Consider the following 17,005-nt stretch of genomic DNA (forward strand, 5'->3'; position numbering starts at 1 on the left):
GGTCCCTTTATGTTTAATGTTACATAAACGAGTTTCCGTCAGTCACGTATGTAACCAGGACACAGCCTTAGGTCCCTTTAAGTTTAATGTCACATAAACGAGTTGCCGTCAGTCACATGTGTAACCAGAACACGGCCTTAGGTCCTTTTATGTTTAATGTCACATAAACGAGTTGCCGTCAGTCACATATGTAACCAGGACACGGCCTTAGGTCCCTTTATGTTTAATGTCACATAAACGAGTTGCTGTCAGTCATGGTTCAAATTGTTAAGATTCAACAAAAACATGGCCACCAGGGGGCGTGGTCACTTTCAGGGCACATAGTTAAGTCCCCTTACGTTTTGTTTTTTTGTCCCATAAACGACTTGCCGTCAGTTATATATCTGGCTATACGCTGACGACTGTAGTACTTTTGCACAGGTTAATTATATACGTGATCATACACTCCTACATACCTGTATGTTCTTGGAACATAGCTGCCATCTAGGACATACGGAATTCTTAAGCAGTCCTGCACTTTAAATGTAAACAAGAAATATCTTTAAAAATGATGGTCGGCGAATTGTAATAAGGAAAGAAGTTTATAAATTTTTCATCTAACATTCATCTTTCATGTAACATTTTTCAAATTGCAAAACTAAACACCGCACTTAAACAATTTAAATGGTTCTCTTTTAATTTTTCGCAAAGGTTTCGTAGGGTTGCAATTTTGTTTTGTTTATCCTTAGACGAATAATTACAGCAGTAGTTCGATGAAGATTCATAAAGCGGTTCATGAGAAGAGGTCATTAAACGTTTTTATATATTTAGCTAAATTGGTCCCTATCCCCATTTGTAACAAAATAGCAGGAGACCTTGCGATATTGTTACACATCGAGTTTGATAAAAATCCATTACATTTTAGTGGTTAATGCGAAGAAAGGCATATCTACTTTTAGCTATAGTGGTCCCTAATAGGGCCCAAGTTTCTTTATAAATAAATTTGGAAGAGGACCTTATAATGATGCTCCAGACCAAGTATGACAAAGATCCACAAAGCTGTTCATGAGGCGCTGTATAAAGGCATTTCTAGTTTTAGCTCTAGCAGCCCCTAAAAGGGGTCAAATGTCCCAGCTGAACAAAGTTGACTGCGGGCCTAATAAAGATGCTACAAATCAAGTTTGATTATAATACATGAGAAAAAATCAATCAAAGGATTTTTTTATTTATTATTTTTATTTATTTCTAAAATAGGCTAACTGATCCCGCTTTAACAAATGCATATTCGCTATTCGTGAATCTTTGGACAATGACGTCACACCTATAAAAAGTGAAGTTCAAGCAAAACATACAATTGTTATTATTTCAATATTTCTGTTTCATAAGCAAATTTTGACCGCATAAGCAAAGTTTGACCGTAGTTATATCACATAGATAAACTGTATGCAACGTACCTTCATTTCAGTGTAAAATGAGATTCAGTCATTATATAGCATATATATAATGAAACAGATTTCAACTGAGTTCAATACTTGCATACAATACTAAAAAAAAATATTCATATATAACAAATCAGTTAAATAATTTGTAACAAATATATCAAAGCAAACAAGTACTCATTTTAATATGCATACTGAATAAGTCACAAAAGCAAGAAACCTTTTCATATACTGACGACAATTGTAACAAGGAAAATCTTTTAAAAAGCACTTCTCTACATATAGTGCATATTTTCTGACCTGGCGGAGATATTTATAGAAAGGTCATAAATGGGCCATTCTATCATTGAGTTTAGGGTAATCGGTTATATCATTAGATTTCGTTTTATTACGTCGGATAAATCCGATAAGCACCAAGTTACCTATTGATTTTAATGGTAAAGCCTGTACTAAAAATATCTTCGCCAGGTCAGAAAATACGCACTATAAAAGACTCTTATCACACTCTTATTCATGTGATACGCAGACCGTATTCAGCTCTTTCTTTAATTTGGTATATGTTGGTATTTGAACAGGTTTTTATCATCTTTATTAAACTTACTTATTATTTTGAGATATATCAATATTCTTGCTAAATATACTGAGCCAAAGTTGGCTTTAAAACTGTGAGCAGCGTCGTTTAGGATAAACGCTTTGTCTACATTCAGCGTAGCACAGTCAACAGAGTGAAAGAAATTGACACTCTCGTCCAATCAGGCAGAGTGTTGCATAAATCTTCCGTTTTGATAAATTATCTATAATGCGTTATCAAGTAGTTTGATTGGCAAACTGAAGTCACGTGGCATATGAAAACGAAAACGAATTTAGACGGCGTCGCCGAAAAAAAAACAACGTTTCTACGCAGTACCAGGAATAATTTATATCTACTAGTAGGCCCCTATTTATGTACCTGGAACTAGACAATACAAGTTTAAAGAGAGTTACAAAAAGCAGTACACCCACGTACACAACGATTAGTTGGGCAGATGTTAACAGGCAATGGGATCAAAATCTTTTCGCGTTCAAATCGAATATACATTCATTTGTTTTGAGCGTAATCATCTTAGGGAAGGAGAACGATTCGTTTTATTAATTTGGAGGGTAGCTGCTGTTAATTATAATAAAATGTGATTGTATTACTTTGGAACAGATAAATCATTTTAAGTCCTCATAGTTTGTTATTGATTGACCAAAAAGTTTAGGCTGTCAAATATGTATGCTCGTCGGACTTTAGTGGGGAACTTTGGATCGACCTTGAAAATGTGACGTCGAAATGTATTCCGTAAACAATCCACTTGCGTTACTTCTACTTGTACGGTACCTGAAGAAATTTCTTCGAACATAAATTGTTAAACTACCTTCAGAAGAAATGTTTCTTTTAAAACTTTACAACCTGATTAAACAATCAGTCAACCCATTCACGGAATCAATAGTCCAAGGGAGGGAAATCTCATAAGCGGTTGAACGCTTTCAACTACAGCCAACCTTGCAACTTTTTTTATAATTCGAACGAGAGAGAATGATTCAAAATGAAAATCAACGACTTAAAGACACTGACGAGTTAAGGTCGATATTATGAAAGTGGAATAGGTGTACAATTATTGGCGAAATATTACGGAGGTATAATAATAAATTAACGCAGCGGCAGTATCATGCTATCTGTTTGCTTAAAATAGATTTATTTTGCTAAGAAACTGGACAGAGGAAGGTTTTAGCTTATATTGCAGCAACTCAATAAACAAACAAAACAATTACAATGTTTTTTTCATCAAAATCAGTTTATTATCTTTTTAAATAAAAATCCATTTTTTACAAAAGTAAATAAAATGTGAAACAAAGTAAGACAGTAAGAGTTCTACAGACTTGTACATGTATACGTATGAAAACACATTCACTTTCAAATTAAATTAAAAAGTCTCTCTACATAAGAAAAAAGAACTAAACAAATCCTTGTTAGGACGAATATGATAAAACATTCACTTAAATAATATAAAATTTAAATATGGATAAGAAAAAGAAGAAATAGACAGTGATATTATTATACAGGGTGCTTAGTTGGTTAAAACTTCTATTATCAGTGAAGTAACTTTCAGTTTTGATAATTAGAACCCTATTAAAATAGCAAAATTTCTTCTAGTAGGCCCACTGAAACTAGTTATGCCCTAAAAATGTTAGGTTTGTATTAACTGGATTGTATTATATTTATACAAAGAGGCGCTCTTGGAAAAATAAGGTCATTTCAATTTAAAATGCTGCTTCTATGCATTATAGATTTACATACAAAAGAATATTTATAATTTACAATAAATCCAGTGATTTATGGCAATTTTAATATTTGGCGAGTTCTAGAACGCTGATAAATGAATACAGTTATAAAATCTATACAAACTGAATGTACACATAAAAATATACTTAAGCTATCATTCGCACCACAACATTCATTATATAGTACAGCGCACAGCACTGCTATGGACGATAACAACTCTGTATGATGGATAATGAATTAAATGTCTATTAGTTTCTCTTTTACTAAATATTCAGAGGTTAATATACGTCTACAACGTGCCATTTGGTCATCATGGCACATTTAGTACAATAATGGTCCTAAGTGTGCCATTGTGGCCAAAGGGCACTCCATCCACTGACTGACCTTTTATTTTATACATTGCTGCCAGACGTCGACGTCAGAACGCGCTGACTTCCGTCAGGGAATAAGTATGTCGGCACATGTGCCAATAACTCTTGAGCAAGTTAATTAAATAGTAGATCTATTTGTGTGATTCTAGGGTAAATTTCTAACTTTTTGTAGTAAGGTATATAATAAAGTTTTTTCAAGACATGAATAAACCAGAAAAGTTATAAAAAGTGCTTCATATTCCACAAAATGGCTTGTTTGAACAAATATACTTCAAAATTCTGCCATTTTTTACTTAATTTTAAACATTTTAATGTTCACACATTTTTGAACATTCATTAAAATCCACGGAGGGAATATAATACAATAAAAGTAACATAACGTCAGTCAAAAATACAACTGAACTTCTATTAAACAAACAACTAACCGTTTCTCTTTAGGTCAAGTATTACAGAGAAAGCTGGAATTTTCAGGTTTTTGACTGGTCATAAGTTTTGAAGTGTATCTTACTTTTTATGACGTAAGAGATGACATCATGATTCTCAAAAATTGCAACAAGATTGCCTACTGCAATAAACAAGCTAACGGTGTACCAGATAGATTGCATCATACATTAACAACAATACATTAACATCTCCATAAGAAAAGGTGACACGACATACTGGCAAATATACACTTGCTGCCATTGTTACACATAACATGCAATATTATTAGTTTGTGTAACATTTTGCTGTACACTACGGTGAAATGTTTGGACAAGTACCCATTACGAACTGCTTGGCGAGTCCAGTATGTTTTCCGGATGGGTACGGGTCCAAATAAATCACGATTTGTTCAAGAAAGTAGACCAAGCGTTTCTTTGGATTCCAAGTCTGAGTTACATCCCTTTTTTCGGCATTTCGGGATGGCTTTTGACCAGTTTATGGTTGCTACTCTAGAACCTTTACATATTCTTCCTTAACAATGAAAAGATGATTAAACAATACCTGAAGAGTATAATTTAAATTCATAAAGATTATTTGACTTTAGTATTTAAATTACTTGTCTGTTAAATTACTACCAATGTTTGGATGGTAGATCTATATAGTTTGTTTTTTAAATTTTGTATTACACTGACTAAACTTGTTAGATTTTTAAAGCTATACCCATGGTATGATATTAAAGGGGAAAAGTTAGGCTATACAGTTCATAACGTATTGAGTCTTCTGACCCAAAGTGCCTGTGGTTTCGTTAAGGTAATTCTGCACGTTTGATAAACCGGAAGTCATGGCGTAACGTCATTTATCCGGAAAACGTAGAATAATGCCTGGATTCGGCGTACGGAAACGAAAATCATTTTATGAATTAATGGCAACCAGTGAGTAAATTTATTAAAATGGCACTGTTACTATCTTTATAAAGTTAATATATGATATTAAAATATCTGACACTTTCAATAATTCAAAATAATGTCTTGAAATTAACTTAAAATAGGCGGTTCACTTTAGTCATAGCCAAATATCTCAAAAATAAGCACACGGACCTATACATTTTATTTCACCTTATTATAGGCCTTATATTTATTTACATCTGTGAGAAGTTTCATTAAAATCTACATTGTAGAAAAAATTCTATTCGCGAAAATGTTATGAAAGTTGCGATTTTCCCATAGTCTCCCATTACGAAAACTTGCATGAGGCCGAAATTTTTCAAATCAGTCTAGCAAAAAATCAAGCACATGACCCTATCTTTTTTATTTGCTGAATTTTCTTAGTATATTCTGAAGTTTTGAAAAATCAGAGTTTAATCAAATTCTACATTGTAGAAAAAATTTCGATCGTAACGTGCAGAACTACCTTAACAAAAGTTACATCTTCCAATATGGGATATATTTTATTCAATACTGACAAATAATGGAAGTCACCTGATACAAATGCGAATCGTTGATTGGAAGAAAAAATAGGTATAAAACAGATTTTCGGTAAAATGTCAAGATTGCACACAGCGTAACAATACCTCAAGTATTATAAATTTAATAAACGCAGTTTTATAACAATAATATGAAAGATAGTTTTGTGTCTTATTTATTTATGAGTACATAAAGAACAGAAAAGTTGGTACGAGTATAATACAATAATATACGGGTATATGAGCTCAGAACTTTGGAATTCAAGACATGTACAATTTACAACTAAATTCAATCTTGTCAAGTAAATGAGATCGTTTGACAAAACAGAAAAATATCAACATTATGTTAGCATAATATCAACATTATGTTATCACCTGTGGGCTGTCATGTTATGAGGACCAAAACATGGTTTGAGACGTCTTGGGACCTTATACCAATATCATTATATAAAATTAATATTTGCAAATATTGTTGGTATAATATATTAATGAGTTAAAAGCATACACTTCGTGACTCTAAAAAGTTTCAAATATCGAATAATGACTGCTAAAATTATTACGTTTTCAGAAGTAAGGATATAGTCAAACGAACAGCTAGACTATTACAAGGCTGGTTTAAGTACTGGTTATTAATAACGCTATTCTATGTGATCTCATCAGCAGTATCTTTAAATTTCAATGTTCGATTGTCCTTTAGAGAACATAACGTATTTAGTTTTACAATATTCAACAACTCTAAATAACATAACTTCCAAATAAAAGAACTAGCACATGCTTTGGTAAAGAATAAGACTTATATAAAATAATATATATATTCCTCATATCATATCTGGTGTAGATCTTGCATAATTCTGTTAAAAGACTGTTTTGTAGTAACAATTAAAGTGTATAAAAACTATTATGCGCATGGTAAAATAATTGAGTTACTTCCCTTTACACATATCTTGGCATTAAAATGTAACTTGTCCTCTATTGTAAGAAAATGAATTAATATTCAGATACATAAAAGGCCAAAAATAGATGTATTGACAAAAGTTATAAAAACAACAACAATAAAACATGAAGAGAGGATAAGATTGGTTTCTGACAAAGTCAATGTTCGTCTAAAACTAAACTAGTGTTTAAGTTACTATTTGATATGTTACTATTTGAATCTGTTGTCAACTTCATATCATCATCGAAAATTTTCGGTTCATCTTCGTACAACTTCGGCTCATCGACAAAAACAATACTGCGATCGTCAAGAGGATTTTCCTCGTCATGGCTGTGATTCTCGTTGTCTTCGAGAAGATGATGGTCGTCATGGGATACCGATGTGATGACGTCACCATTTTGCGAGCTATGAGATGTCGTCCTCTTGTGTGCTTTAGGAAGGTTTCTCAATGAAACATTCATGTTCTTAAACGCATTTAGAAGAAATATTCCACAACATATAACCATGAATCCAATAATTGCTCCAAAAATATCTTCTAGACTCATAGTTCCAAACTCTTTGAACATGACCAATGAAAACATCACAGCACATGATGTAAATAATACATAATACGTTGGAGTTACTATCGCTGTGTTAAAAGTGTCTAGAGATTTGTTGAGGTATACAAGTTCAATCAGGCTGCAACCAATCACTATGCCAGCCATGACATAAGTCAGAAAGTTTGTGAACTCATTTCGTCCATTTATAGTCTCTTTAATTGCTACACCGAACCCCTTGGCTCCCATGACGGTGAATGAGCCAAGAGTCGAACATACAGTGACGTACACGAGTACGTTCTTCTGTCCGTACTTTGGAGCCAGAAATATGATTGACACCAAAGCTATTGCAATTAGCGCCACTGAGAGAATAATGATCCCTGAAAGGAAAATAAATTCAGTGAAATTCATGTTTTATTCAGAGCAAATCGATTTAATTTCAATGCTTAGGAATGTTTTAACTCCAAGATTCTGTTCCGGTTTGTGGGAAGTCAGACTTTGTTTATTTATGGTTTGTTTCGACTGCTGTATTTGAAGTCAGCTGGTCAGCTTTATATATTATTCAAAAGCAATGCAGACAGGGGATTACGGGAGGTAATTATTGGGTTGCGTTCCTGAGCTAACTCGAGTCATAATATATATGAAATGTTCAAACAATAAAAACCATTGTAATCGAAATATAGACCAGGAGGATAATAAGGGTATATAACAAACCTGGCTCGAGTAGACGATCCAGGAGGTCTTCCATGGTTTGAATCTCTTGTTCAACTGGAGAGTGCACTACAATTAAGGTTGATCCTAGTACACACAGCATACATCCCAGTTTTCCGAGTAAGTTCAACTTTTCTTTCAAAAAGTATGACGCCATCATAGCGCTGAAAAAGAAACGCATTCAACACTGACATATTGAAATACATGTCATTATGCATAATGAACTTATTCAGCACAAATATTTATATCTAGTAAAAGCATTTTACTTTCTTTGAAGATATCCAGTCGAAAAATTTCCTTCAACACTGTGCTGGTACATACTTGTAAATTTTCGTCTATTTCGTTTACAAACATACTAGTATAGAACTGAGAAAGGCACAGGAAAGTTACTGTGAATAAAAAATTTTTTTGTCCAGGGAAGACAACCCATGCGACTTTTAGATACCGTATACACGGAGAAAACATCTTGATTCAGGTTACATTTTGCCTCATTACTTGACGGATTGTTATAAAATTAAAGTGCGTCGAAGACGGCAAAATGAGCGCTTCCTCCACACAAAGCGTCTACCATCAGTTCTCAATACTTTCCTCAAACACTTCGCCCAACGGAAGTACTCGTTTAGCTTTCTTCGACGCTCTTTATCTTTTCAAAATCCGTCAAATAATAATGTAAATATCTTCAAAATGTTACCCGGATCAGGATAATTTCTCCGTGTGTACAGTATCCAAAATCACATGGTTTGGCCACTCTGTGATACATTTTGTCAAAATTTGATATGTAAACAAGGGTCGTTGGATCATAACATTCATGCGAAATATACTCAAATAAGGTATCAATATTCCTTTCTGTCCGTTATTTTGATGGAACTAGGATAGTTCTTGAAAAATGCGATAACTTACATGTTTCGATTTATAGAAGGCTACGCGCCATAACGTAATAACTGAAATCAACGGGAAAACAATTGGTTGTCTTTAAGTACATACCTTGTTATTACACTGAGTGCTCCGAGAGGTGTGACTAGAGTGGCTGGGGCAAACAGGTAAGCTAAGAAGTTTAAAATCTCCCCGACAATCACTGTAAAATAAATATAACAGCATAATTATCACTGGTCATAGTGGATGTTACATGAAAAATAAATAAATATGAAAATTAGGCGTTCATTATTTCTCGTTACATTGAAATTACGCTACTAGTGTATACCAATACAAATCATATACACACTGTCTACAGACCATGTATACACCAACGCACGGTCTTGTTGGGACATTACTATACCGTTACATTTCACTCATTATAATGTCATGACAAAATTCACACTGAGCGTTAACTTTCTTAATGATACCGCTGTAAACTACTTACTTATAATCATTCCTGCCCACCATAACCACTGTTTAAGGTACTGGAAACCTCCATCACCTGAAATATTTTTTAAATCTGCTTAAAAACACTGTATATGCACATACAATCCTTTAGTGGACATTTTCTTCCATCTATACCACAACCTTAGTAAATAATTCTTCATCTACAGGAAATGGTTTTGTACAATTTACACAAGTACTAAATGGATCTGTACAATTTACACCAGTACTAAATGTTTTTGTAAATTTACACCAGTACTAAATGGTTCAATTTACACCAGTACTAAATGGCTCTGTACAATTTACACCAGTACTAAATGTTTTTGTAAATTTACACAAGTACTAAATGGTTCAATTTACACCAGTACTAAATGGTTCTGTACAATTTACACCAGTACTAAATGGTTCAATTTACACCAGTACGAAATGGCTCTGTACAGTTTACACCAGAATTAAGTGTTGAATGTTTCTGTACAATGTAAAATAGTTCAGAATGGTTCTGAACAAATCACATTAGTAGTAAATAGTTCTGTACAGTTTACACCAGAATTAAATGATGCTGAACACACCAGTACTAAATAGTTCTGTATAGTGTACACCAGAACTAAATAATGCTGAACACTCCAGTACTAAATAGTTCTGTACAGTGTACACCAGAATTAAATGATGCTGAACACACCAGTATTAACTGGTTCTGTACAGTTTACACCAGAATTAAATGATTGATACTGAACACACCAGTACTAAATAGTTCTGTAACAAATTATGCTGAACACACCCTGAAAATGGCTTTGTACAATACACACCAGTACTGAATGGTTCTACACAGTTTTCACCAGTATTTAATGGTCCTGTACAATGCACACCAGCACTAAATGGTTTAGAAAAATGTACACCAGTACTTGATTATTGTGTAAAATGTAACCAGTACTAACTGCTTGTGTATAATGCACATCAGTACTTATTGTGTAAAATGTTCACCAGTACCAACTGCTTGTGTACAATGCACACCAGTACCATGTATCTGTACTATGTGCACAAGTTCAACAAGAGCTGTCACAGGAGACAGCGCGCTCGACTATTTTGATGCTGGATAGGGAAACTGGGCATCTTTGATGGAGCTGGAGGTGAAATATTGGTGCAAGAGTGATGCACCTTGTGTCATGTTGAATCAAATCCATTTTGTAATAACGGAGATATAGTGAAAATGCATCAAAATTAACCTTTAATTCTAAGTAAAAGGGGCATAATTCATGAAAAATTGGTGCCAGAGTTATGGACATTGTGTCATATGATGTGGGTGAAAATATGGAACAACAAGTTTGAATCAAATCCATTCAGTAACAACTGAGATATAGTGAAAGTGCATCAAAACTTTAACTTGAAATTATAAGTAAAATGGGGGATAATTCATAAAATACTAGTGCAAGAGTTATGGCCCATGTTTCATATGATATAAGTGATGATGTTGAACAACTATTTTAAGTTTGAATCAAATCCATTTAGTAATAAATGAGATAAAGTGAAAGTGTATCAAAACTTTAACCCGAAATTCTAAATAAAAGGGGGGATAATTCATTAAATAATCGTACAAGATTTATGGACCTTGTGTTATATGATTTGGGAGATGAAGTGGAACAACTACTTTCAGTTTGAATCAAATCCATTTAGTAATAACTCAGATAAAGTGATAGCCTCGATAGCCTAGTGGTAGAGCGTCCGCTTCGAGTGCGGGAGGTCGTGGGTTCGATCCCCGGCCGCGTCATACCAAAGACGTGAAAAATGGTACCAGTAGCTCCCTTGCTTGGCGCTCAGCATTAAAAGGGAAACTGGCCTCTTCTCTCATACCCTCGTGGCGATGGATTCCATCAGGAATGAGGTGTCGAGAGTGATTAATATAAGTTGTAGAACTTCCTTCACAATCGACCTAAAATAAATTATGTATAAACTAAAGTGAAAGTGCACCAAAACTTTAACCTGAAATTCTAAGTAAAAAGAGGGATAATTCATGAAATAATGGTGCCAGAGTTATGACCCTTGTGATGTGGGTGATGATGAGGAACAACTATTTTAAGTTTGAAGTAAATGCATCCAGTAATAACAAAGATAAAGAGAAAGTGCATCAAAACTTTAACCAATGTGCGGACGCGGAAGGACACCGACGCCGACGCCAGGTCGAGTAGGATAGCTCTCCATACTTCGTATAGTCGAGCTAAAAATGATTCTGCATAATGCACACCAGTTTTAAATGGTTCTTTACGATGTACACCAGTATAGATGGCTATGTACAATACAAACAGTACTAATGACTTTGTACACACCTGTACTAAATGGTTCTGTACTATGAGTAAGAGTACGATGCATACCTACATGTATTTTTGTGTGTACCACATTTTCGAAATGTTATACAGCCATAATAAACGACACAGCACGATTGACTACTAAAAAGTGTTTCGATGCTTGGTAGTGAAAAAGGGCATGTCTGAAGAAGCTGGAGCTATGACTGGAGTGTTTAATAGCTCCATTGCGGATGACATTATTGGACAATAGTTTAACTCAGTAACAGAAAGGATGAAAGTGTATCAAAGTATTAACTAATCATAAAAGAGTCTTTGCTCCTGCAATGCACCATATTTCTGCAACAGTAATGCCACATGTGTCATATCATAATAAAAGGCTAATAATGTGGAATAACTATTTTCAGTTTGAATCAAATCCATTTACTAATAACTGAGAGATAAAGAGAGAGAGGGCAAATGTGCATCACACCTTTAACCTGAAATTCTAAGTAAACAGCGGGTATAATTCATAAAATATTGCCGCCGGGGTTATGGATCTGGTGTCATATGATCAGGACGATCGTGAGGAATAGATACTTTAAATCTGACGCAAATCCATCTAGTAATAACAGAGATAAGTGAGGGTGCCACGGTGTGGACGCGGACGCGAACGCCGGGCGTTTCTCTATAAACTTCATATTAATCGAGCTAAAATACGACAATTCCTACACATGTGATTTCAGAAATACTGCTAGGACAATACTGGCCGTGGTGTTTATTTTCAAGCAAGATTATTTGTTTAGTAAGAACAATATACCGAATCCTATAGGAAGGCGGATTACGGAAGATCAATACCATATGAACGTATAACCGCAGTAAAGTTTTTAATTCGGTTTAATTGAGGCTCTGTTATTCATATCCGGCGTGACCCGACATGTCTCAAATCTATGGCTTGTTCTAAATTTGTGAAACAGTTCTAAATTTAATTCATAGAACCTCGATGTTCCGTCCATGCTGCCATGCCAGGACGTGTTGGTTTGCATTCCAGCCGGCTTTGATATTTGATATTGGAGCGATTTGCTATTTTCCATATCTGGCATTGTTTCTACATAACCTAGCATTGTTTTTTTTAACTTGGAAACTTGGAGTATCTCCCCTGATTGATACCGATTGGTGTCGACTAATTAACCCGAGTTGGTTCGTTGTAGGACCCTAAGTATGCAGTGGGTGCTAAGGTGCAGAAGGTTCTGCTAAGGTGCAGAACTACGGAATCAGGGCCACTTGTTCGATCCCACGCTCATGTCAGTAAAATTAATACAACCAAATCGGATTAACTTTTAATCGTGGTCTCAAGTCATATGCTTTTTACACCATGTACATACAAGAATCAGAGGGTGGGGTGGAAAGTGGGGGTGGGGGCTTTGGACTGAAACGTCTATAGTAATTTAACCTACAATGACTTCACATTCTTCTGTCGGCGATTATAAATAAAGACATAAATATACAGCATTCCACAGTCGTCCATACACTTTACGCTGATTACCCAAATATAATAATTTTGTTCCAACCCAAAAATTACTGCCGTTATTAACCACACTATAACACGCCAAAGTTCTGAATTAGGAGTATCAGCTATTGAAACACCCGCAGGTATTAATAATATTGAAAAGTAAAACCTATAAATCTTCAAAGTGGATTTTTGGCTCTATATGTATACTGACGCAAAAATGAATCGTTGAACTTGGGTTTTACTATGTTTTTTCAATTGAATCAGTTTCACGTTATGCCTGACGACGTAATTTTGCGTCAGCCGAACAGTGTGTGACTTTACCTTATCATGCAGTCTCTTTTTCAACATTCCCAATCCCAACCCACTTCCCCACAACCAAAACAATCCAGCCCTAAACAAAAAGACTTCAGACCCTATGTTTTGTTCACAAGAGACAACTTCTGAGGTTGTTCAAATGCTGTATATTTATACTCCTTTTCTTCCCAACATAGGAAAATTTTGCTTAATAAAACGACAACCTACCCTACCATCAGCAACGCTTAAAGTTAGACGGGTCTCGTCGCCTAACAAAAACCTTGTCTGCGGGTCCGACGTAAATGACGTTGAGCTCATGACCGCCGATGATTATGATTTTTAATAATTAAAGCTACGTAGTCCACCTAGCCCTTTTTAAGATTTCCGTTCGACTTCAAACGGGTAATAACGGTTTGTCCTGATATGGCGTATTGAACAGTATGTGGTACTTATAGCGTTTCTAAACCTGTTACGTAGATGTTAACGTCATGTACCAGTCTATCTATGCAGTCGTTAACTGTGGCTTGCCTGAACGAACGCCATATATGAAGCTTTTAGACAGGTGAAGACGCTATCGCAGATAGCTAATTGTGTTACGATGACAATTAAACTGTCTTGCGACACCAATTTCGCACCCAGTTGAGGAAGCACAAGAGCTCGAACTATGATGTTTTCGCGAAGCCGTGGTATCTTGACGAGTCGATTCAATGTGAAATGTTATTTTTTGATTGCATAAAGGTTCAGCAAATTGGTAATTGACAAAACAAATGTGTAAATGTGCACGTGCAAAAAGTTGCCTACTTTCGAGGACAAAGATCCGATAAAATGTAAGACAAATCAAAATAATGTGTGTACTTAATATTGGAAATGTTCATTCTGTAAAACCCTACTGAAAATATAAAACGCAGAGTTTCTTTTTTCTCTAGTATATATATCGATCAAGGTCAAGACGTAGTCCTAAATACACTTATTCATTTGAAAAAGCGATCAAATACACTCCATTTGTCATATTGCATATAATACTAACATGCATTGGTGCTAAAAGAATTCTTCTTTGATATATTTTAAGATATTTTAGATTTATGCCTAGTGATTTAGTTATATAACCTACCGGCACGTGACCCTGCTTGAGAGGCATTCAGCAGGCCTTTCTTTTTTAAAATAAAACTACTTCCGGTAAAACATGCAGACGATATAGCAAGCGCCAGACCGATCCAGAATTCTCTGAGGGCTTCTTCTGTTGGTATGTGGTTCCATAGTGTTGTCGTTGAGATGTTTTCTGTGGTATTGACAGGTAGTAACGTTGGCGTTGTCGTAATCAAAGGCGCCACTGAAGTGTTGGTCGCCATATTTGGACGGATTCTTCTTTATTTGTTGTATGTGTCCCTGAAAATATTACAAGATTATCATGACTTGACACGTAACTTTTGTAAACACAAAAATAACGACCATATTAAGATTTTCTTGTCTTTTTCTTTCCTTTTATGTTGACAACACGTAAACAACTTAAGTAACCGCTAGAACCGATGTACAAATATGTAGCTTAATCATTTTGAAATTTCGCGTTACGACTTTAGTATACGAATTTGTGACTTCTGTATGAAAGGCTTTAAAAATGAATGAATCTTACTTGATGGAACTTTGGCAAATCTTATTCAAAACGACACAGTTATTCTAACATTTTCATTGGCCATATATTCATAGAGAAATTATTTTACTGCAGATCCACAAAGAGCTTACTGCTAAGACGTGGAAATATCTACAGCGAGCTTTTTTTTACTGCCAAGACGTGGAAATATCTACAGCGAGTTTTTTTTTTACTGCTAAGACGTGGAAATATCTACAGCAAGCTTTTTTTTACTGCTAAGACGAAAAATAGTTTAGCACTTCTCCGCTTTAAACAGTAAGGTACACAAATTTATAAACATGCAGTAAGATGACTAGATCTTGCATGAAACATGATACCAATGAATACAAGGATATCTTTATGTACCGCTTGTATACAACGTTTGTGTAGGTCAGTTGGTTAATGAATTATTAATGTAGACAGAATAAAGAAGAGAAGGGTAGAAGTTTGCGACAGAAATAGTAACTGTTATATAAATTACAACATCTTTATGTTGAACTATGTAACTGAAACCTTGCAACATACTTCATTTGTTTCAGCATAGGAACGTAATATATTATTGTAGCAAAGCTTGCATACATGCAAAATACACCAGCGTTAGATAACAAGCTATTTAAACAATCAACATAAGATGTTCTGTAAGATGCTCATAATATGCTACTCGTTCACAACTTATGTTTGAAAACTCTAAAGACAGTGAAATAAATACATACTAGACATTTAGGAATATCAAAAGAAGCAAAATGTAATAAATTTTGTATAGACTGTTACTTTTTCAAAAGCCTCTCAGACATGTAATTCCAACGAAATAAGGCATATTGGGCTCGTGTGACAAATCACAGAGTTTAAACACTTTTTTTTTTTGTGAGCGCTTCAGTATTACCCCAAAACGTTATTAAGAAATCGTACAGTTGCGTCGGCGTGATAGCAATCAGTGTCAGGTTGGTTAGTCATAGTTTTATGCCTATTCAGGTATCATGTACCGTGCTAAGTCAGGATTGTTACTTTATGACAGCTACGAACAAAGATTTGGCAACAATTTGATAATGATCCGAAACAAAACATACTTATCACATTTCAAAATATTCTATATACATGGATATAGACACATAGAACAAATATTAATTTTATTCAAAAGACTGAAACAATGCATTATCGTTTAAACAGCCCTTCCTTCATTAAATCGTTTTTACCTCAGGGTTTTAATATATGGCTACGTCCCTGAAATGAATCAGAAGCACGTCAGTAATAATATTCTTGGTACAAGAAAAATATGAGCGCACGATCTTGTATCGGAATGCTTTTCAGGTAAGGCATAAGCAATATGTACTAGTATGTAGTACAGGCAAATGCGAATGTAAAGGCGAGGGCGTTATATATTTGGTGCAGGCAAATGGCAGCTTATGATCCAGCATGTGAAACATACTCCAGAAAGACATGAACATTATGCATTTAGTACAGGCAAACAAACGCGAATGATCCTGTATGTGAAACATGCCCCAGAAAGGCGTGAGCATAGTGCATGTGGTACAGGCAAATAAAAGCGTATGGCCCTGCATGTGGTACGGGCAAATGACAGCGTATGGTCCTGCATGTGGTACGGGCAAATGACAGCGTATGGTCCTGCATGTGGTACGGGCAAATGACAGCGTATGGTCCTGCATGTGGTACGGGCAAATGACAGCGTATGGTCCTGCATGTGGTACGGGCAAATGACAGCGTATGGTCCTACGTGTGACACGGGCAAATGACGGCGTATGGTCCTGCATGTGGCAA

The 17,005-nt window shown here is 35.1% G+C and overlaps 1 protein-coding gene across 1 annotated transcript in view; it reads right to left on the bottom strand.

The window, feature by feature from the left end:
• Positions 1–3,214: 3,214 nt before the first annotated feature.
• The window catches only part of LOC123558471 (uncharacterized), a 38,277-nt gene continuing 24,486 nt past the window's right edge, over positions 3,215–17,005 (bottom strand). Inside the window, exons 7-11 of the mRNA XM_045350350.2 lie at positions 14,714–14,967; positions 9,521–9,577; positions 9,145–9,235; positions 8,164–8,324; positions 3,215–7,829 (exon numbers count right to left, since the gene is read on the bottom strand). Of these exons, the coding sequence (XP_045206285.2) occupies positions 7,072–7,829; positions 8,164–8,324; positions 9,145–9,235; positions 9,521–9,577; positions 14,714–14,967 (1,321 nt within the window). The 3' untranslated portion in view covers positions 3,215–7,071. The remainder of the gene's footprint in view (positions 7,830–8,163; positions 8,325–9,144; positions 9,236–9,520; positions 9,578–14,713; positions 14,968–17,005) is intronic.

This window comes from Mercenaria mercenaria, chromosome 5, assembly GCF_021730395.1.
Source record: "Mercenaria mercenaria strain notata chromosome 5, MADL_Memer_1, whole genome shotgun sequence".
Lineage (NCBI taxonomy): Eukaryota > Metazoa > Mollusca > Bivalvia > Venerida > Veneridae > Mercenaria > Mercenaria mercenaria.